Source organism: Oreochromis niloticus, linkage group LG13 (genome assembly GCF_001858045.2).
Source record: "Oreochromis niloticus isolate F11D_XX linkage group LG13, O_niloticus_UMD_NMBU, whole genome shotgun sequence".
NCBI classification, from domain to species: Eukaryota; Metazoa; Chordata; class Actinopteri; order Cichliformes; family Cichlidae; genus Oreochromis; species Oreochromis niloticus.
In genome coordinates this window covers 24,956,605-24,980,533 of record NC_031978.2, presented here as the reverse complement: position 1 = coordinate 24,980,533, position 23,929 = coordinate 24,956,605, and the positions used below count along the sequence as shown (strand labels likewise).

General features: G+C 39.6%; 1 protein-coding gene across 3 annotated transcripts in view; it reads right to left on the bottom strand.

Moving 5' to 3' along the window:
* cdh23 (cadherin-related 23) overlaps positions 1 to 23,929 on the bottom strand; it is a 179,327-nt gene that overhangs the window by 140,690 nt on the left and 14,708 nt on the right. For all 3 annotated transcript variants that reach the window (XM_025897324.1, XM_019366741.2, XM_025897323.1), the window contains exon 3: positions 22,647 to 22,721. In XM_025897324.1, coding sequence (XP_025753109.1) covers positions 22,647 to 22,721 — 75 coding nt within the window. The remainder of the gene's footprint in view (positions 1 to 22,646; positions 22,722 to 23,929) is intronic.

Genomic DNA, 23,929 nt, shown 5'->3' with positions numbered 1-23,929 from the left:
GATTCATTTTCAGGATTGTGGGTAAAGAAAAAAGGTGTAAAATACTTTGGGTCATGATTTAGGTTGAAGTATTAAAATGTAAGGTGAAGACATAGTTAAATGTTTTGTTTTGGTTAACGTAAGGCAACTAATGGTTATAGTTTAGGTTGGAGTAAAGAAAATGAATGTAAGTCGGTGCAATGTCCTCTAAAGTCACATATACGCAGCTGTGTTTGGGTGTGTGTGTGTGTGTGTGTGTAGCGTAGGTATCCCTCTAATGCTTATCTGTAACACTGTGACACCAAGCCCTTTCCCCTGACAAATGATGCTATTTAGCAGCAAGTGATGCCAGTATTACTGTTATGAATGATACAGTACACATTAATATTACCCCCTCCCCATCCCTTCTAGTCTGCAACACTGCATTCATGACAAGAGCAATGGGCGAGAGGAACCATCTCTCTACTTCACCTTTCTCTCTACGATTGTCCTCTGAACCTCTTACTTTCTCACTTTTCTCTCCACTTTTTGGTTGTATTCACGTTTGTAAAGTGACACTAAAGTCACAAAGTCAGAGACAGCGTCATTCCCAGGACAGCAAGAACTGCCATCATGAACTTGATTAAGATGCTTTGTGTGTAAATATAACTAAACAATGAGAGAGAAAAAAGTTAAACAGCATATAAAACTAAAACTAAATTAAATCTAGCCTCTTATACATTTTTGAATGCAGATTTTGACACTTTCAAACAGGTCCCAGCATCCTACACTGCTGCGACCGGTGAATCACAGCACAGATCCTGAGGGACACCTTGTGCATATCTCTGTGACATCCGCTGCTTCTGGCAGCATAGGAATGAGAATGAGTGGGTCAGAAACACAGCAAAGGAAGGTAAGCTCACAAAAACATCTAGGGACTGAACTGAAACAGCTACCACATCTTGTTAGATCTGCAGATCAAGAATCTGAGACTTTCTTCTTAAGACCCCACAAATTTCAGATTGCTCACTCAAGCTGTGAAGGTTCCATAAAGATGTATTAATGTTAAATAAAAACACTTTCCACCTGCTTACAGAATCAAAGAGGATGGATACCTAACTGGGAAGCTTACAGAAAACAATGAGAGCATTTAGGTTTAAATGTCTGGGCTGGAGTGTGAGATGGCCACAATAAGGAAGCTGGGAAAAATGAGGGTAGATGTTAGTGGAAGAGAGGAGGAAGAACAATGATGTTTCTTAAAGGGCGTAACAAATACACCCCATTACTGTAAGCACTTTTCCAAAAGCATGAGTTCGTAAAGACAAACCATTTTTGCTTCACTATGTCAGGACTGAAATTCACACTACCACTATAGGCAGAAGCCTGAAACTGAGGAAGAAGAGGAGGAGGAAAAAAAGCAAGGAAGACTTGCTAACCTATAGAGAGCAACACCTGCATGTTTTACTGAGCCCAACCTTTTAGAAAAGGCAAGGGGGCCCGTGGGGGGAGCTAAATCAGCCGCTGGAGGACATCAATCCCTGCTGGATCAATAAGAGTCGTGCGCGTTAGACGGGGACTAGCCTCGGCCCTGCCCTGGGGCCTCAGGCTTGAGAAAGAAAAGGGGCTGTAGGCCAAAGCCCTGTTTATTATGTTGGTGACATCTCTAGACCTCTCGTTCATCTGAGTTCTGATTCACTGGGACAGGCACTGTCAGCACTGCAATTTCAGGCATGCAGTGAATTATAGCTTTAAATTTTATGGAGCACAGAGGCTTAATGGATATATGGGCAATGTTCAGCTGTCTACCAGCAGGGGCAAACAAAAAAAAAAGAAAAAAAAGAAAGAAAGAAAGAATGGATGGATGAAGCCACCTCGAACTATATGAGATTGACTGACTGTGCAGGATGGTGCTGGAGAGAATCTTGATCTTTACCTGCTCTGTATAAATACTTGATGGGTTGTCTTGAGGCAGGGCCAGTAAGACTGAAGTCATGCAATCAGTTGGCTGATGAGTCAGTATGATGCCACTCATGTTACTGCACTGTCTATCCGCTGACAAAGAGAGCCTTCAAACACATCAGCAATGCCAAGCTGAAGCCGCGCTGCCTCACATCAATCACTGCCATCAAAAATTCACACAGGCAAACACTGTCATAAGTTAACTGGCAGCATGAGCTAATTTCATACAGCGCACTTCTACTTTAAAGTGAAGCATTTGCCACTTTATAGATTACCACGTGAAGAAAATTTGAAAAAAGATTGTGGTGAGAAGCAAAACTAAATTTCACATCTGTCAAACAGAACAGTTGTGATTATGAGTGTGACTCCAAGCTACAGTGCCGTACACTTTTCAGCATCACAGATAGCAAGCGCAGAGCTAAAGCACAAAAGCAAACAAGAGCATGTGCAAATTATATGCCACTACAGCACAATGCAAGGACGCAAACACTCATATCATAAAGAAAGAGCGAGAGAGTAACCTGAATAAAGCAACAGGGTAATATCATATAATGTTGTTCTATAAAGCTGTGCTATAAACTTACACACATACAGGAGGAAATTCTACTGAATATACTCGGCTGCAATAGCTATCAGCAGTTTCTGTTTGTGGTATGTCTGACAGTGTGTTAGCAGAGCATGCACACCCCTAATGCACCAGTCCCTATACATGCATATGGAATATGTGCTATGGTGAATCTTGTTAATCTGACCTATTACTGACTTTGTCTTAGCTGAGGTAAATACTTTACTGTGAAGCTGAATTTTAGAAAAATCTCAGTCTGTCACGGACATGATACTGAAGAGGGAAGTGAGAGAGACAAAACCTAGATGAAAAGAGTTTGGATTTTAAAGAACTCAGGTATGCAAAATCTGACTTCTGCATACTCTGGTCATTTATATTTTATGTCAGTTTTGGTGCTGAGATGTGGACTAAGGCTTAGCTTTAGATAAAATGTGACGCAAAGAGTTTCTGGCAAGTGTCAGTATGTGAGCTGAAATCACAGAATACCTCACATGCATGTGGAATATTTCTATATTCACCATATTCACATGTACAGTTTTGCAAACTGAAATATCTATAAAAATATTCTAAATTTACTGAAATGAAGACAATAGGGACAGAATATGTCCCTATTGAGACTCAGCAATAATAAATGCTTATCAAATTTTTTAGACCACTGCCCAATGTAAGGTTCATGCTACAGTCATGTTTTTAATGGTTAATCCACCTGTGTGTGCATGATGAATCAAACAATAATTTTTGTTGTTATGCATACATTTTCACATTTGCAGTTTTACAAAAATTAGTTGTTGATTAAATCAACAAATTACGGTTATTTACCTGCATTTCTAGACAGAAAAAAGTTTAAATAAACAACAGTATATAAGTTTTAAACACATTTTGGAGTAATTTCTAAAATATTTGCATTTTCTTGGTTTTAATGTGAGGCAATCTATCTTGTTGTGCACTGTAAAGATGATATGTTTAATACTTTCATGTGTTTGTAGCTGTCTTTCTTATGAATTCATTATATACATCTGGAGCATCAGACAGCAGCAGGATCCATATGAGCATTTCTGAAACAAGGGAGTTGCGCAATATTAATTTGTTAGTTACAACAAATAATCAATGATATGGGGAAAGAATTGCTCAGGACGTAATAAAATAACTTTCTGCTCTTTTCCACACCTCAAACAGGTGAGATGCAATGTTAGGTCCTCACAACACATCCTGACAGTTGAGTGAGAGTGACAGAAATGGACTCTCAAGCATGAAGCACAATGCACTTCTCAGTCCAAACCCTCAGCAGTCATAGCAACGTACAAACTTAACTCCGTCAGTCAATTTGGCTCATGTGAAACACTTTGAGACTAATTTATGAGTCAGATTCCATCAGGGGATTTAAGCAGTTTCAGACTCATCCTTTTAAGAGACCTCTTGGGGGCATATGCATTAAGTTACACCCTTGCCACCAGTCAAAAACACAGCAAATGAATCTTTCTTCTATTCCTTTAGAAATGAGATGGAAATGAGTTAAAAATCAACTCATTGCTGCTTTCTATGCCCACGGTGTTGTGCGCTGCGTTAACGTCTACAGATACAGGTGGCCTCGGGGAAGCCAGTTGGACGCAGAAGTAAACTAAACAGATCTTCCTGGAATGACAATAGTGTGGTGGCCAGAAAATAAGTGCTTGGACCTCCATTTCCATATAAAGAGAGAAGTACGTCTTTGGGAGGCATCTTTAATAGCTGAAAAAAGGATGCATGCTGTTAGTTTATATCCCCGTAGGATGAAAATAACCAAGGAGACTGACAGTAAAACCTTTTTCCCCCACGGTGGTCAGTTAAATAGCTAACAATAAAAAGATGGGAAAAAAGAGAAAATGGCTCACCAATAATGTTTCCAAGTCTTTATGTCTCAAATAAACAAATGCAACCCATTTGTAAATTGAAAACTGCAGAGGACTACAATGTTCCTGTTGAATAGTGGACACAAATCACAGCTAGAACCCTTTAAAGGATGTTAAATCTGTCTGCTGCTGCAAAACAAAGTAGATTTACCACACAAAAATATTTTCAAAAGTTCCTCTGAAACAAAACATTTGCCATATTCCATTTCATCTTCCTCTCATTCATTTTCTTCAGTTTCCTTTCTCCTGTATGCACGCGTACTCATGTTTAAGTGTTCACACACGTGTTGGTGACATCAATAACTGTGATGTGGAATCGAGCCAAAGACAAATAGTACCTTGAGTCTGGCTTTAAGTGACTCCTGTGTTTCAACAACATACACCATAAGAGTCCTTGAGAGGCTGTGTATTAATCCGACAGATTTATGACCAAATCTGTCACGGATGAGCGGACACCCTCTGCCTTTTCTTTAGCCACTCCTGAGAGAAATACACACCTCCTAAAGCACACACTCAACATCTGTGCGTATAACTTTAGTATACAGGCTGTACATACTCAGTAACACAAGATAAACATATTTATAAGCTATAAAAATGTAGAAGTACTCATATCAATGTACATTTCATGTGGAACCTCTTTTTTAACTGATAAATAAAATGTCTGAGAGAAGCACAAAGAAACATGCAGTTTGACTGTCGGGTAGCATATGTACTGTACAGATTCATGGCTGTCTTCTGTAGAAAGGAGGCAATCGCTATTAGAGAGCTTAAAAAGGAGGCGAAACGTACTGGAAACAAATGGTTTGGGTACCTGTTCACAGCTTAAAATAAAAATTCTTCCTCACTATGCTGTAACCTTGCAAAAACAGAACAAAGTCAAAGTGATCTGTTTGTTTCCTGTTGAGATTCCAGAAAAAGAGGCATCAAGGTTTTTGTTTTTTTAAGGTGCACAATGATGAATGTCATAGGAAACTGCAACTCTGATTACCGTTAAGTATATTTTAAAGACAAAAAGAAATAATTCACATAAAAGAATACCATTAGAAACTCTTGCAAATATTTTTTGAAGCTGCCTTCCGTCCAGACACGAACCATTGGTTGCCTTGCGTATGATAAGAGCGATCGCACAGCGATCTGAGGAAGACGAGGCATTTGATTGGATGTCCGGCTCGGGATTGGCTTTCTAATACACCCAAATGTTGAAGTGATGAAAACACTGACTGACAAGGCTGTGACTAACCAATCAAGCTGAGAAAATTGGAGGACAGTGAAGGACATTAGTGGACAGTCATCCCACGCATTGGTGAAGGGGGACAGACCTGTCACTGCAAATTCACACGCAGCTCCGTTCGGTCTCCGATCACACAGTAAAGCTCTTTGCTCTTGCTATTTTCTGTTCCATCCCATCACAGTCTTGCTGTTCCCCCACTCTCTCTCTCTCGCTTTCGTTTTTTGTCATCCTCTCGTCACGCTCCGTCCTGCTTGTGGAGGCCAGACAGAGGGACACAGGCAGCGCTGATAGGAGTGGACAGGTGGCTGTGTGCTGCTAAGGCTTCTGGAGTGACGGCTCAGCCAGCCTGGCCTGTCGTTGTCACAAAAGCAAATGCCTGCCCAAAACACACACATCCACCCCAAACCGCACCACTCCTGCCAATATGCCAAAATGTCCATCAACAATGGCACTTTGTGAAGAATGCCCAGTTTTTTCCTTTTCTTTCTTTCTTTCTTCACGTCTTGCTCTTTTCATCTGGTTTTTCTTGCTAAGCTCAATTTTCAAGCCAGTTCTTATTCTGTTGTTTACCTCTCGTTTCTCTCCCTACATGCCCTCCTCTCCCACACTGGCCCTCTGCTGACCCCACCAGGACTGACTATTACCTCAGAGTAAGCTAAATCATGCTCGGGTAATGGAACATGCCACTTTCACCGTGAAGCCACACACACATAAACACATTCACACTAAAACAAAAGCTTCTCCCTTTTGACCTTTTCTCTTTTCTCTCCCGTTTACATGTTTATCATTTGTCCCCTGTATTGCTGAAATATAAGGTTGATGTTGTTTCTGTCAGCCCTGCGAATGTGGATGGAGATGTTGGGGGTAAGGCAGGAGCTAGGGTCAAGAATGAGGCTCTGGCAAGTGAGAGGTGACCTAAAGTTCTTGTTGCCACTAATATGGAACCCTTCTGAGCACTCAGAAATGAAAAAAATGTCCTTCTTATTCTTTAAAAAAACAAAAAAACAAAAAAAAAAGAACAACAACAATCATGTAGTTATTTATTTAACAAAAACTGAGACAAAATGCAGAAGTGTGTGAAAAAACTGAGTGATGCTCCAGTAGCTTCTAAAACCACCTTTAGCAGCAATAATTTGGACTGGTTTCTGTGTGACCACTCTTCTTTACAGTGTTGATTCACTTCAGTGTGGCTTGTGGGCATCCGTTTACACATGCACAGCTCTGTATAGGTCCCACCACAGCATTTCAGTTGGGTTAAGATCTAGATTTTGACTGGGCCATTGCAGCATCTTGGTTCATTCATTTTTCAGCCATTCAGCAAAGCTTTAGCTGACAGACAGACGGCCTCATGTTTGACTTTAGAGTACTGTGGTGTACAGAAGAGGATGCCCAGGCTCATCCCTCCACCACTATGCTTAGTGTGACGTATTTGTCTTGATATGCTGTCTTTGGCCATGATGCACAGCACCACATTTGGAGAAAACCAAACATCTGTCCAAAGGACATTGTTCTAGAAGTTTTGTGGTTTGTTTAGATGCAAGTTTGCAACCTGTGCTGCAATGCTCAGAGAGGAGGCTTTCTCCAGGCAACCCTTCCAAACAAGCCATACTTGTTCAGTCTTTTTCTCATTGTACTGTCAAGAGCTTTAACATTTAACATGAGGCAACATTCAGCTGAGGCCTGTAGAGTCTGTAGCTCAAACTCTACAGGCCTTTTTGCAATTTCTCTGAGCATTGCATGATCTGACCTTTGGGAATTCGTTGGGACGTGCACTCCTGGGAAAATTGGAAACTGTCTTGAATGTTTTCCACTTCTGAATAATCCTTTTCACAGTGGAATGACAGAAATGAGCTTAGATCTTTTTTCAGATTGATTGGCAGCAACTATTGCTTCATTATCATTGCTGATGTCTTTCGTCATTGGACTTATATTAAAACACACCTGAATGCTCCAGAGCAGCAAACTACCAATACGCCTGCTTTTATAGAGATGATCACATTTGCTGATGATCAGTTAAATAAATGCATTTGATTAGCTTAGCATTATCTATCTATATATTGCAAGGAACTGCATGGAGACATGTTGTAGACTAAGATGAGTTACACTGAAGTGCATTCTAGTTCCTGGAAAACTTACAAAATGCTTTAAATATTTATTAAATAACTACCAAGCTACCTGAGCACCTCAGGTAGGTAAAGTAATTTTTACTGCTAATACTAAAGCTGCCAATCAATAAATACTTGTCATCCTCTGTTATGTGGCCTGATGTTCAAGAGAGGTTCCAAGTACAAGACACAGGCTGGAGAGGTAATGAGGAAATGTCTTTATGGGCAAAGGACAAAATTAGAGAAACAGTCTAAAAGATACGAGCAAAAAATATAGAACCTAAAAGGAACAGGATTCACGAGGAACACTGCATGTACAAAGACAAGACTATATACATTTACAAAACAGCGATTACGCAATAAAACGGGGCTACAGGTGAAGACAGTAAAACACACATTAAAAAAACAAGGAAAGGGACAGACTATTGAGACAGTACAAGACTCACGTGGAAACAATCAGGGAATCAGTGGAGAAGACAGAAGCACTTGAAACACAACAAGAAATGACATTAAAATACAAAACAGGAACCAAAACTTAAGAGCATCACAAAATCCTGGGACCATGACTCCTTCGTGAATGCCAGAGAGAGGACACGTTATTTTGTTTTTGTCATAGATTAATTGGCTGCTGAACTGCTTGTATATTGTAAAATACTTCTAAACTATGTGCTGAATAGTCTATAGAGCATTAAAGACAGGAAATTAATAGATTACAATCCATCCTGTTGCCAAGTGAAATCTCATATTTTCCAAGGCCACTTTGATCCACTTACTTCAGTCCCAAATGGCAGACACCACTGAATGTTGAAGTCATTACGGAAGAGGCATTAAGGTACAGTTAGTGATCTAATTAATTTTTTTTAAAAGGTCGTGCATTATGGTGGACATTTCAAATTTGTCATAGGGTTAAAAGCTCGGACTTGGCTACCTTACATTAAGATCTCATATTTTGTTTAGGCAGTGTGTTGGTGAATATAAACAACACTGAATCCACTTAATACTTCCACTTTCCTTACTTGGCTTATGTGGGGTTTTATAAAACTATTCTCAAGTTTTATAAAAAGCAGCTTAATGGAGACATGTCTGTGGAAATAAATGTTTGGGTTTTTTGTTAACACTGAAAATACCGAAAATGGTGTTGAAGTATCTACTTCGGTGTCTATCGACACATGGTAGGTTGAACTGAAAGTAACACCCAGAGGTGGCACAAAGTGTCCCGCCTTGTCTAAGGAGCAGTTCCAGCTGAAATGCTTCAGACAGCAATGGTAACCTTTCTGTTTTTATCAGCGAGTTCTCAAGTTGCAGATATCTCCTAACAGCAAAGGAACAACACAACTTTCTCAAAGCAAAATTGGAAATCTTGGAAGCAGCATTGATGCTGACCATCCATGCTGCTAACTGTCGAGTTCCCGAGTTGCCACCGACATGTATGGATTGGATGGGTTGTTACTGACACCTGGAGAAATGTCAATAGCACCTTGAGAAATTGGTGATGTTTTCAATGCTTATTTTACCCACTATATATTATATATTTTCAACAATGTGTCTCACTTTTTCTATGTGACAAAGAAATGCTGAAAATTGCATTTCTGTAGTAGATGGTGAAAAATCAAATTAACTTTAGTGTAGCAAGAATGGCCACGTTAGTAAAGAGAAAGCTGTAAAATGTATGAAAATACAGCTAAAAGTCCAAATTTTATGCATTTTATGTTTTCCAAAGCTGTCCAGTGGGCCAGATTGGAGTTATTGCCAAGCCAATTCGTGCCCCCGGGCCTTATGTTTGACACCCCTGGATCACATTGTTATAGCATCACATTACTCCTAATTTATTGTTGGAAACTTTAACATAACTTAGCGGCAGCAGCCAAGCTCGGTGATCTCTCTGGGACTTCGTCCTCACCAGACAGGTGTACCGTAACAGTTGCAAAACTACACTCTGGTCTGGACGCCGCCCGAGCATGTCTGATCCCGGTCAGCTCCAGCTCAGTTAGGTTTAGCTGACTAACTGGCCAAGTCAATGCCAGCTGGACTTTGTCTGGCTGGGCAGAGGTACAACCACAGCTCTATCTTCAGCTTCTCTTTCTCTCTTGCTCTCTCTCCCTCTCCCACTGTCTCTCTCTCATGTCCATCTGCTGTGAAGCCCTCTTGCTCTCCTTGCCTCCTCTGCCAGTATCTATTCCAATTTCTCCATGTGTGTATCACTTTCACATCCACGTTTTCCTTCACCCCCTTATTGCTTCAGCCTGCCTCTTCCCTTCCATTAATCCTTCATTCTCTCGTTTTCATTTTTTTCCTTCAATATTCCTCCAGCACTTTCCTCCCATGATTTCCCCCCCCCAATTTTTATTTTCATTTCTTCTTCTTTTTCCTCCACATCACATTTCCTATCTGAACTCCCACTGTTTTCTGTGTGAGACAGGTAACAGCTGGAAATACAAAGGTAGAGAGAAGAGAGGAGATGCACATAGAAAATAAAGGGGACGGGACGGTCACTGTCTGAAAAGCTTGGCTGAAAATATATTAAGCTGACCAGTACAGGACTGCAATGCAGACATGCCAGAGCCTTAAGTGTGTGTGCGTGCATGTATGTGAGTGTCTGTGTATTAGAAAGAGAGAGCATGAGTGTGTTGAAGAGCATGCCCTGTGTGTGTGTGTGTGTGTGTGTGTGTGTGTGTGTGTGTGTGTGTGTGTAAACGCATATGTCCAGACTGTTTGTTACGCTGCAGCTGAATTTGCCACCATCACAGTTTTTTTCCCTCCATCCCATAACACGCCGCAGTTGTTTTATGGATTATAAATGAACTCATTATCTGTAGTGCTCATTAGCTTTAGGTCCTAATTAGCCAAAATTAATATTGTTTCCTGACAAAGACATTGGCACTGGCAAATTGGCAATTGACCTCTTTGGTCAATCTGGGGAAAGGGACATAGTGATGAGGGGGGGCATAAACCCCCCACCCCCCACCCCAAAAACAGGACAGATCTGGACAATGACAGCTGCTCTGGTTTATTGGTTTGGGACGCCACCCCCCTCCTCCGTGTCATCCTCAAACTCGTGAACAACAACAAACTCATGAACAAAAGAGCGTCTCCTTCAGCAAGACGCACTGTCATCACTATCTCCCGAGAACTGTGACAGGTGTGGGTTAAAAGTGAGCACAAACAACCTCGTATTTTGTATGGTAAGTGTGCGAGGCTGTGCAGGCGTGAATGCAGGTACCTTACCATACACAATGACTGATAGCGGAAAAGCTCCGAATCTGTAATAAAAATAAATAAATAACTGGAGACAAACCACCACATAGGGAGACAAACAGGAGAGAACAAAAAAAACACCAACCAACCAAAAATGGGGGCTAAAAAGAAAGGCAGAGAAGACAAGCTTGCCTAATTCCTTAAAAAAGTGATCCGCACTTCTAAGTAGGCCTCGCGTCACACATCATCTCGGCTGTGAGATAAAAGAGACGAGTTCTATTATACTGCAGTCATTCCAGCTCACCGCTGCACCAACGTGAAAAACCACATAAACATTACAGGATACAGATACAAACACACTCACCTGCCCTCTTGGCCTTTTATGGAGCTTACAGCAAACACGCACATATTTAAAAGAGACAAATACTTAAGAGCTACCGCTAAAGTCACTATGTATGAACGTGCACTGAAAAGGCTGTAGTGGTTTTTCATGTGAATGTAAGTATACTGAGAACATAATCAGACCAAAATTATTAAAATAGAGTAAATCGAAGAAAGCACATGTGAGCCAGGGACTGGTCTACAAAATGGGGGACAGAGTGCAGGCACCCCACATGTCAGTTAATTCCATCTGGCACCAGCACAATGGCCTTTATGAGAACAAATGTCAGCTTTCAAGACAAGGACGAGATAACCTTTCTTCATAGAATGCACACCAGCCTCTGACGACCCAACGGTGATATTACACACTGCAAGCGGCTGGATATAGGCTGATCTAGCATGTCATCCAAACAATAATTTGAAGGTTTAGCAAATATCTTGCTCCAGAAACGAACGCATTTTTGCGGTAAGTAAAGCAAACAAAAACCTAGTACTGTTACTATCGCAACTTTGATGCTGCTGATGGCAAAAATGAGGTGTTGCAAAAAATGTGCACTAAACTCAAATCCTTTGTCTCAGCTGCAACTCACTTTCTTCTATCATGCTCGGGTAATTTTCAGAAAATTATCCCAACCTAGTTAAGAGATTTTTGAAAATCGTCTCTAGTGGTATTTGAGACCTTCTGAGTTTCAAAGACCATTAAGAGTTTTCCATGACATTTAATTTCTTGTCTTTTTTCGAACTTACATCTTCTTTATAATTAAAAAGAAGGCCTTTTTCCGTATGCATAAAAAAAAAAACGAGCCTATCTCTATCAGCATTTGAGTCACGACACTAACCGCCACACGCATGTCCATCTTCAAAGGAGCAAAGAGAAACAGCAACAGATACATTCTCACAAACACACACATGGAAAGAAATGCGCACACATATGCATTCCTCCTCCTCAGCTTTCCTGCACTGGAGCAGAGAGAGGTGGTCGCTGATGTGAAACATCAATTTCCAGGTTAGCTGCTCTGCGTGGCTCAGGCAGGTATCAGCCGTGACCCACCTGGGCCAGATAAGCAGCTGCGAGAAGCTGATCCGCCATCCAGCAATGCACCCTTCACTACAGGAGAATGGGGTAACATGTGCACACACACAAGTACACACATACACACGATCAAATGCATAAGTAAACAAAACAGTAAAACCTGAACAAATAAGTACGTTTGAGGAGAAAAAATGAAAAAAAAAAGAAGCTAAATATAAAACTACATAAATGCATAAGTGCTGATCAGGTGGAAGGCAATTCCTCTGGATGGAGATTAAACTGGGTTTAAATCCGAGGCATTTCATTTGCACACACACACGAACGCATCAACAGACTGAACTTTTTACCAAAGCTGATATCTTCGGGTACTGATTGATGACTTTGAGTCACTCACAAGTAAGTGTCTTGTCCAGTGACACAGATTAGTGTGTCTAAATCCTTATGCTGTATATTCCTCAAACTCTAGAGACCCGCATACAGATGAATTTCATTCAAACCTAAATTTCATTTGGGGTCTAAATATGATTATCACTGTGTGAGAGCCCAGCTTCGATTAGTCAGCTAATCTAACAACTGCCACCGTCGCGGTGAGGCCTGTCAGCTGGGCGCTGGGCGCACTGGCAGCGCTGCTCAACCTGGTGTCGCAGCACATTCCCACAGACAATTTCAATTAACTTTTACAACCCTGAGAAATATCTCACAAACAGCCTACAGTTATTCACACTTCCGCCACCTTTGTATTTTTCTCAACGTTCTTGCACTGTCTGGTCATAAGACAAAAAAACCCTGTATGGAGCAGGGCACACCAAAGAAGCAGTATGCTTTTAAAGGAGATAGGGAGATAAAGAGAGATCACTACACTCTGAAATGTCTAAGAGTCCAACTCTGAGGAATTACTGCTAAACAAACCTTAAAAAGGTTGCTGACCTGTGAAGATGATTCAGAGCATGACAATAAACACTTTTATATCACCTCCACAAAGGCCTGTTTCAAGGTGAGCCTCAAATGACCAGGAATACCTAGAAAATTATAAACAGTCGACAGTAATCAGGCAGTGAAATTAAATGAAAAATTACAGTTGAGCTTGCCGAGTCGTACCTGTTATTCAAGTCAAAAGTGACATATCAGAGCCAATCAAATGTGCCCTTTCTTGATATGATGGTTTAGCATGTAGAACAGGTTGTTCACCAATTAGGAGATTGGTAGATTGATTCCCCAGCTATTGCAGGAACTTGGGTATATAAAAACATGCTGGTCTGATTGGGTGAATGAGGTGTGTAGTAAAAAGTGCTTTGGGAGCTCAGAGTAGAAAAGCACTATATGAGTACCAGTCTATTTAACATTTACACTGCAGCATAGATCCAGTTTAATACCTCCCATAGAAAAAGTCTAGACTGTTGGAAATATAGTTTTAAAGGTAAAACGTTTGCTTTAGAAATTTTCATGCAGAACGCAGGACACCGCTGCTAAACAACAGTATATACAGACAGGAAAAAGAAATCACTGAAAAGACAAACTGACAGATGTTTAAATATCTTAAAATAAAACTTCCACTGATTTTGTTAGGTTTTTTTTTTATGTTGTTGTTGCGACACTATTTCACATCAGAACATGACAGATGTGCCCAGGATTAAGTTGGCTAACTAAGGCCAAACAGTTCTATAGTTAGTTCATAATAATTTTGCTTCATGCAGCACTTTTCAGAAATAGATGGTGGAAATATTTGGGGGGAAAATTTTGTGGTTGGCAGAAGTAATAAACTGTTACTTTTAAGAATGACATGTTTTAAAAAACATCATCTTAACATGTTATTATGGATTAACAATCCCAAAATGTATAAAGTGGTTTAATAGCCCTTATACTTACAGATAAAAGCTGTTATTCAAAACCAGGTCTCGACTACAGTTTGTCAATGAAATATATCAAATTACTGTACATCAACTGTTATTTGAATGGTGAAAATTTACAATGTTACTTTTCTCCTGGATAAAAATTAAATATTGAGTGGTTTGGAGGGCACATTCCTGGAAAACATGCAACGTGGCTGCACTGGAAATACATACTGTGGGTAACATTTCACTCCACCACACCACCAGTATCATTTATCATTCCAAACTGAGTAAGAGACAGCATACCGTGCGGGCAGGAAAGCAATGACGAAGTCAGATACTTAGAAAGAAAAAAGACGAGTGAAAATTAAGTGTGTTCACGATGCTTAGCGTTCGAGAAAACGCGGAGGCAATGTTGCAATGACGACCTGTGTGTTAAGCGTTTGCACGGGCCATAATAGCGCTAACATATCACGTGCTAGGTAAGCGCAGACAATATAGCACAGCACAGCGTCATGATGGATGGTGTGTTTGCAGACACCGCTGAACCGTGGACCCCATTATTTCCTGGGGGAGGAAAGGGGGAGCAAGGCACCACCGGGGAGAGATAAGGGATGATTGACTAAACCAAAACAGAGGTCCCTCTTGGATGGCAGTCTGCTGGCATTATTGGTAAGCCATTGTGGGAGTCAATGCAACAGCTCAATGACAGCAGCGAGCTGTCACAAGATGTAAAAAGATCAAGTGTATCCCCTTCCTAAACTGAGGTAGGCGAAGACTCTTCATGTGGAGAGGAAAAACTTCCAGTCATTAAGAATATCTCCCGGACATGTTAGGACTCATCTCCTGCCGAGATCGGATGGTTCAAACCTCAGCAGGAAGGAATACTTCACATCTGCAGCTGGTAGATAGGATTTATAAAACCAAGACGCGCATGCACAGCCAAAGACACAGTCACTGTCGTGCACAAAGCACATCCACCAACTCAAACTCACAGTGACAGATACAAAAGCAGTTGCCAGAGATTCAAAAAGAACACATACACAGCATTCTGATTTGGCTAAATGAGGACTAAACGTGGGAGTAAAAACAGACCAATGAGCTGCCCTGCTAGGAGTAACAATAACAAACATCTAGAGCATGCATCCTGCCGAGAGATGGTCCCCGATACCAGCTAATATGCTAAAAACAACTAAATAAACACTCGGAGGAACTTCTCCTGTCATTTTCTCCTAACAGTACCCTAATTACCCTTTCTGTTTTCTTTAAAATCACTACTCATCTTTATTCACTTCTTCTTTTATGTCTTCTGTTTCTGTTCCAACATACTTTGTCCACAGAAAACACAAAAGACAGGCAAAACATTCCTGGGCGTGTTCCAGTCCTGTTAAAGCCCTCCAGTGTGTTGAGGTATTTAATATGTCAAAAGAATTAAGGGTTCACAATCGTTCTAAATGCTTTTGACTATGCTTCCCGATGAGCAAGTAAAAGATACAGGGAAAGATAGACCCTTTCAAGGCTAACACTAAATACTTGAAAACATAGCAACTTTCTTGAACTCAATGTTTTTCTTGTTTTTTTATATATTTAAATATATATTAATATATTTAAATGTGACAACTGAGATTACTTTAGAGTACTTGTGAGCTCTTTGCACCACCTTGAAAATGTGTGTTAAAACTGTTAAGATGTTAAGATTTTTTCTGCAAGAATGGGACAAAACCTTAAGGTTAATATTATTCAGCAGGTTTAAAAAAAATTCACAGATAACTGTTAAAAGCATTACATATTTAAAATGTTACGCATATTAGATTCCTGCTTGATCAAAAATAGATGTTGCTGTTTGGTGGACAGCAACATAGGTAAAATCAAAGTGGTGCAAAGATAATTTTAAGAATATTTATGATATATATTTATAATATACAGTATATATACAGTATATTATAACATCTATGTGGTAGGAGGAGCAGGTGTTAGTGTTAGGAAATGCTACAGTGTAATTGGAGCCGTAAAATGAGAGAAAATGTATTGCTGGTTGATGCAGAAGCTCAGAGCCAAAGATGGGGGAGTCTGCACCTCAGTCAGTGGTTCACACCAGTAGTGTCAGCCAGGTATGAGGTTTTTCTCTCCAAGCAGGTAATAGTCTGGCCAATTATTTGATCAGCAGCAGAAAAAAAAGCAGTCCTCATCTCCAGCCAGGTGCAACAAATGGGGAATTAGATATGATTTCCAAATGCCTCTCAAGGAAGAGAAAAGCCTCAAAGGAGCATTCATGTTTCTTTAGTCATTTTCTGAACATTAAAATCAGTCATGTCTGCTTCCCAAGAGATTTTCATTGGTGCAGGAATATGGTTCAAAACACTATAGTGCTACACTGAAAATATTATTTTCAAGGTAGCACAACTGACCTTGGAGTCTGACTTATCTTTCCAACAAATCTTAACAAAAGAAAGTCATTTGCACACTTGACTAAACATCAATACAACTCAGGAAAATCTTTAAAAGCATAACTTTAGAATTTGTACTGCCGTAACATAAGTAAGACAACTGAAGTGTCAATAAAACATAAGCAAATTTACACCCTTTTTCAGGGCATTCATGCATCCCTAAATCCTGTTTCAGTGACTCTAAAAATAACTATATATAATATATAATAATAATAATTATTATTATAGGAATAACACATTTTAGTATTATTTTCTGACAATGTGCTCTAATCTTATATTTTGCCATCTTGTCTATGGAAGTGAAAACAGAGTTAAAACATATTTAAATGTCTGATGTTCCTGATGCTATGATGCCACAGTGCACACACACAGAGACCTCACATGCTTCAACAGCTAGGTTTGTCATGAATAAACGAGACTTACTTTGCGTCAGCAGAAAGAAAATGAAGATGTAATGTCACGACACAAATAAATGATGCACAATAATTCAAAATACATACTTGAAACATTATTTCTGATAACACAGGGTTATTGCTGTGTCTGCTCATTTAATCTCTATATTCTCTTGAAAATCGTTAGCGCTAAAAGAGGTTAGACTGCTAAGAGATTATTAGCTATTTTAGCTTTCTGATCCAGTTTATTTGCTAGCATACTGTTACATGCCAGACAGGGAGCTGATGCACTTTTTTCATTGGTTGTTTGCAGTAAATAAAGGGAAGGACAATGTATTAAAGGGAAGAAAGAAGCTTGAGTTAAATTTCTCTTTCTTCCATTATTGTATATATTTGTTTTTCTTAAAGAAAAGGAAATTTGAAGCTAAATCCAGATGAGACCAAGTCACAAGGAGGTTACTTCATATGTTAATGGCCAACAGCAAATTCAATTAAAATATTATCATACGTTGATTTGAATCAAATTCTGCCTTTACTGGGTTGAAATTTCTTTTTCAGTATTACATTTATCTTTTCATTGACAGCACAAGGACACAGAGGAAGAGAACGAGAGCAGGATGGTGACAGCAAAAGAGAGAGAGCAAAAAGTAAGAGTGGACATGTAGTCAGAGTCAACCCCATAGTGATAAATCCAAGGTATCTTCTGTTTTCACCATGTTACCATTTTTATATCACTTAGCAGTGTGTGATACTCTTATCAAATATGGATTCTCCCCAACCTGCTACTATTAGAACTCACAGTACAAATACTAAAAAAAAACGATAGTGCAAGTACTCTATTTACATATCTTATTTACATCAGCTATCTGTTATTTTCTACTTGAATATAGAGTTTGTGTAACTCAGTGCAGAGAAAGAGGGATGAGGATGTAGAGAGAGAGAGAGGACAGACCAGGATCAGGTGAAAAACAATAACCGTTTAGCCAAAATCAAAAATAAAAATAAAAAAATAATTTTACATGCATTTTATTGATGTAGCACACTTTAAGAACTGTAAGTGGACGTTCTAAACAGAACATTACTTCATGTGAATGATAGCATATTTCAGGATGCATACTGTAGTGTTTTAGATGGCTGCCAACACACTGAAGTCACAAAGTAACCAAGTACAAATCTGTCTCTTACAATTCTTGTACCTGATGCCCTGTGCTGAGTCAGTAAATAAAGGTATAGTTTGTATGAGTCAGAAATAAAAAAAATAAACATAAAGGCAACTATTTTACTATCATATCCAATTTAATCCAACTTTATTTATATAGCACCAAATCACAACCTGCCACGACCTGTTTAACACCAAATTTGTCTATGCTGGTTCAAACACCTGCTTTTAGATGTCAGATAAAGACAAATCTATCAAAAAGCATTGATCCAATAAAAATAAAAACCATTCACATTAGGACACCATCAGCCCACAACAACCCGCGAAAATTATAAATACCGCTTTTTCAACGCATGCGGGCAAGCTGACAGAGCCGATCGACCGAATTAGAAGGCTGAGAAAGAGACAGCGTCCAGAAAACAGAGAGTTGACAAGCCACAGTTAATGCAGAGCGTGCTTGGCAGCTGACAGTGGGGAATTGGCTGGGGAGAGTACACAGACATTATCAACACATTTAGGGGAAGACTTTAATAAGTTCTTCCTTGGGGCTACCTCTTGCTCTTTAATTATTATTGAATTGGGTATGCCACAGAGCTAATTAAAAGTGCAAGGTATTTACTGTGGCAGTCGAAGAATGTGAGGGTGCAGAGGAGAGCGAGAGAGAAACGGGAGAGGGAAGAAGTTGTGACAGAAGGTTGTTATTTTAATTGTTTTAATAGTGTCCTGGTAATGGGAGATGCAGCTATGGCTCTACATCTATCATGCAGGACTAAAGGAGAGAGGGAGGGGAAAACTGTGACTCGAAGAGCCATGCTTCAGGTCTCATTTAGCTTCTTCTAAAATCAGACAGAAAACATGTGAAAGAAGAAAATACTAGTTTGGCTAATAGAAAACCTAGCATACTGCTTTGCTGCTTTTTGAAGTCATATATGTCCATATGTGATCTATAGGAAATAAAGACTTTTTTTTTCTCTTCAGGTTGATGATTATAATGATTAACTTACAATAACTCAAAGGGTTGCTTCAGAAACAGATCTCCTACATTCATGCAATCAGCACAGCCAGAAACTTATCTCCTGTTGTTCTCTTGGACCTCTGAGGCTTCTCACTCCCTCAGTAAAAAAAAAGAAATGATTTTGAATGAATATAAAAAAACCTTACCCCACATAAATAATCACGGATTGTCATGACGTTAAAGCCCGAGCCAAATTGTTGAACAGAACGAGGCAGCAAAACCTTTTGCTTAATTGGCATAAACTACAAGACATGCACCAACCTTCCCAGCAGAGTGTGGAAGTTTTTTTTTCTACAAATGTTGTGTTTCCACAAGTTAATTACTTAGTAGAGAGCTTAATCTGCCGAATCAGGGCAAAGTGGATTAGGAGATGAGAGCGTTTAATCAAAGTGTTCTCTCTGTCTAATTACACATCCCATTTCCTGACACAACACACACTGTTATCTGCCACTGCATTTAAACATCAGCTCTTCTGTTTAGCTGCCCTCCCCTCCAAGAGTGAATGATCCCACTGCCTGGATGTGACAAAATAAATAAATGAATAAAAGTCACTGAATGTGAACACATGCAGACTCAAATGAAACGGACATGCTCGCACAAACACACAGACGTGCAGAGACTGAACATAGATATGGGGAGGATTTGGTTCCAAACAAAACATTGAAATATATGTTATCACAGGTATCACTGTATAACTGTAGTGTACAGCAGACCACTAATACAACATAATCACGAGCATCGTTCATGCCAGGGTGGGCAAAAGATTTCTCCTGGGTCCTCCTCACTCGTGTTTTAAACTGAAATTGTTCTTATTTTTGGCATGAAAAACAATGGAATCTCTGTTGGACTCAAAATAATCAGTATAAGGAGATATTTGCAGAAGAATGTGTAGGAAAGAAACAAGCTTTCTGGTTTCTGTTTGCTTGTAGACTCATTTCTGCTGACCAGTCATGCTTGAGCAGGCTTTGGTTATGCACAAGTTCGTGTTTGGTGCAAAAAGAACTGTAGTTGCTGAAATATAATCTCAAAACTATTGTCTATCATCTGACCACAATTTTGCTTCCTAAAAGCAAATTTTTATTTATTCACAATGGTCAGAGCACGTAGCAGGAAGATTTGGCTCACCGACTATATTGGAAGCGCCCACAAGTTAGCCGTTGTCGACAGTATACAGTATATGTCACTTGTGTGAGTTCACACCAAGTCACAACCTAATCCCACTGCGTTGCATATGCATCTTCAGCACACATCTGCGCAGCATCCTTCAAACACCTTGTGCCAGTTCCCAAATCAAATCCCTTGCTGCTGAGAGGAGGAGAGAAGTGAGTGAAATATCCATGTTTGGATGTGTTCCCTCATCTGCCTGATAAATATTGTATTGAATGTGTTTTTGCATGCTGTACGAAGGCATGAGGATACTGACTTAGAGGCCATGTGCTGAAGTTACCGATCTGCTGAAAAGACAAGGCCAAAAAAACGGTGTTTTAAGTGTCTCCATGGGCATCCATGTACAGCAATTTTCCTAAAAGGCAGGCTGTTTTTCTTGTATCTATTATACTAATTCTTGGTGTCATCTCAGACAACCCGCTCGCACGAACCACTGTTACACCACCACAATGACTTAATCCAGCAACCTCCATGGTAACCGAATGTAACCAATCACAGTGGCTGAGGAAACCTGATCATTGCGCTCAAGTTGAGCAGTTTGGCTTCCAGTCAGCCAGACAGGTGCTCATTTACGTTCATCAAATTTGTGTGAAAATAATGGTCTAATGAAGTACAGAGGAACATATTAAGTTTTGAATATGATTAAATCGCCTCCACTGTGCCCTGAAAGGCCAATTTAACACTTCTTTATTCTTTGCACAATCTTTGCACCGAACCTTGAGATGAGAAAATATGCGTTTTCTTTTTCATCATGGCCTTTTATTCAAATGAAAAGCAAGCGTAACGTCAATCCAGTGCAGCTGTAATTGCTGCTGTACACCTACACCTGTAGGTGTTTAGGTTGAAAAAGAATCTTAAGGTATTATTCACTAGGTCACATCCTTTCCTCACATAACACACCAACATTTGACTCATAGGCTCGCGTGGTTGTGTGAGTACATTTGTGTGTTTACGTGTTTATGAATTGGAAGGCCTCCTAGAGGAGGACATCTGCTGAGCTAATAAACGATAATCTTGACAAATTGTCACTGTCTGATCATTCAAGCCGGCCTCACAATCACATTACTGAGTAAGCCATTACAGACCGGGCCAAGGACATGACTGACAGCTCTCTAAACCAATGCTGTACCAAAGCCCAGCTGCTTGAGAGGAGGACAATAATTCATGGCCTAAGAGCAATTGGAATGTGGAATGGAGTAGTTAGGGAAATTAGTAATGCCACCCACTAACATATCCATGCCCTTCACTGGTTAGAACAGCAGCTGAGTTTATGAAGAGATGGCCTTCTGCCAGAACCGGCTTTGTCCTTTTGAATAAATATGGCAAACCAGGCAACGGTGTTTGAGGTCATGATGATGCAGATTTACTGTAGGGCCTACTGTGGGATACAGTAGTCTGTCCTGGCTATAGTACAAAACATTTAACTGAGATGATGACACTGGAGATGACATTGACAGCTTGATGGTGCATTTTAAAAACGCAAGACAATGCCCGTGACATGTAACCACTCGCAGAAAACAGCTCTCAGGTTGTAGACATAAGTGAACAATTTAAGACTCAGGCTAGGAGTGTTGACAGACTGGTAGAGTGTAAAGGTCATGTGATAAAAAACAAACTCCTAGAAAATCAATCCACTATAAAGGATTTTAATTCCAAGCCACTGACACCCTCAGAGATGATGAAAAGCCTGACATCTTCAAATTGCCCTGTCAATCACCACAACCAACAGAAATGACATGAAAAAAAATGAGAAAATAAATACAGGGTATAATAGATCCAAAGGAATTGGGCTCAACTTAGTACCTGCTCTTCCCCCAAAACTAGTGGGACATGTAATGAGCAAGATTATATTCACACAAAAGTACCCAATGTGGACAAGTTCTTTCAGACATCAACATCAGGAGGTGAAAAATCTCAAGCGTCCCAGGTTTCTGTTGTGCAAGCTAAATATTATATAGCAAAAAGAATCACTCAGACAACCAGACTCATACATATACACGCATCATGATAATGGACATCCATTTCCATCACTGTCAGCGTTTTTTATGACATTCCTCTTGATTTGCTTTTTCTTCTGCAGTTTGTATTCAAGGAAGAGAGGACGGAACATATCTGTGCAGCGAGTACAGTGACAAAGCCAAAACAAAGAATAACTTACTTTAGACCTTGTAGACACATCACATATAACAGTGTATCCCAGTGTTTTGGAGCCACAGCACATATTTTACATTAGAAAAATCACACTGCCAAACAAAAATGTCAAAAGAAGTATATATTCAAAATACGAAGTATATGTACTGAATTGTGCTGAATCTACTCACCAATAGGTGTGTCTTCATAGATGAGAAGGTAGGTCGAGAAAAAGTAGTTCAGGAAACGTGGTGGCTGGTTGGAGCCTTTGGGGAGAAGGGAGCAATTCAGGATACATTTCAGATTTTTTTGGACGACTTGTCATAAAAACAAGAAAACGAATATTTTAGAAATCTATTAAAAACTTGAACTTTTAATCCCAGGTTAACTTCTTCTCTCAGAAGTCAAAAGTTTACCACTAAAACCATTTTTAATGTTCACGAATTTAAGTAATAACTGCAATTTGGCATTTTTATCAAAAAATAATAATGTGCTTTGCTGAATTTGAGAATTCATGAATATCAAGTGTTGCTCATGGTCTCTGATTGGTCTTCCTGTAATATTTTTGCACATAGCTGCTTTTCTTAAACCAAAAAATAAAAAAAAGAGGCAACAGCATGTTTTGATTTGTCTCCCTCTCAAATATTTATACAGCAAACATCATAATATGAATGTCTATAAATCAATCTGCACTACAGCTGTGTGTTCAGTTCATGATGTTAGTCTTGCAGGCAGCATTAAACTTTGATTTGACTGCAAAATCTAACTTTGGACATTTTCTATTTTCCCACCATTTATCTTGGATTTCGTAATCAAAGCTTTCTTTAATAACCTCAAGGAAGCTTTTGTGCAAGTTGGGTGTTTGGGTTTTTCCTGCTGTTCTGTTCCTGTTTGCTTCCCCAATCTCTCCCTCAATTTTCTCAACTGCTTATCCTTTTAGTGCCACCGGGTACCTGGAGCCTATCCTAGCTGTTAATGGATGTGGGCCGGGATACATCCTGGACAGATCACCAGTCCATCACAGGGCTAGTCTTTCCTCATCCTTGATTTTGTTATCGTCACTCCTCCAATTATCTTCTTGCCTGCCTTTTATGATCCAATCAGCTTCTCTTCCCTGGTCTTTGATGGTGAATCGTTCATATTGTGTCTCACACGTCTACCACCTGTCCCACAGTCGCTACCAGAGTCTAGACTCCTGGGGTCCTGTCCTGAATGCCAAAATAACCATTTTTTATTATTATTTTAATAGTATAAAAAGTTTACGTGAATAATTAATGACCTTCACTTTTTAATTTTAATGGTGCACATCTAGTGCAGAGTGTAGGTACTGTGGTATAAAATGCGTCAATAGCTGCACTTTTTAAAAATGGGTGAGTTACTTTTTAATTCCTTTAAAAAACCTCCACTGCAGCTTTATCTTTGATGTCTTCTCTTTGTATTAATTTTTTATGACAACTACTTAAATTTAACAAAT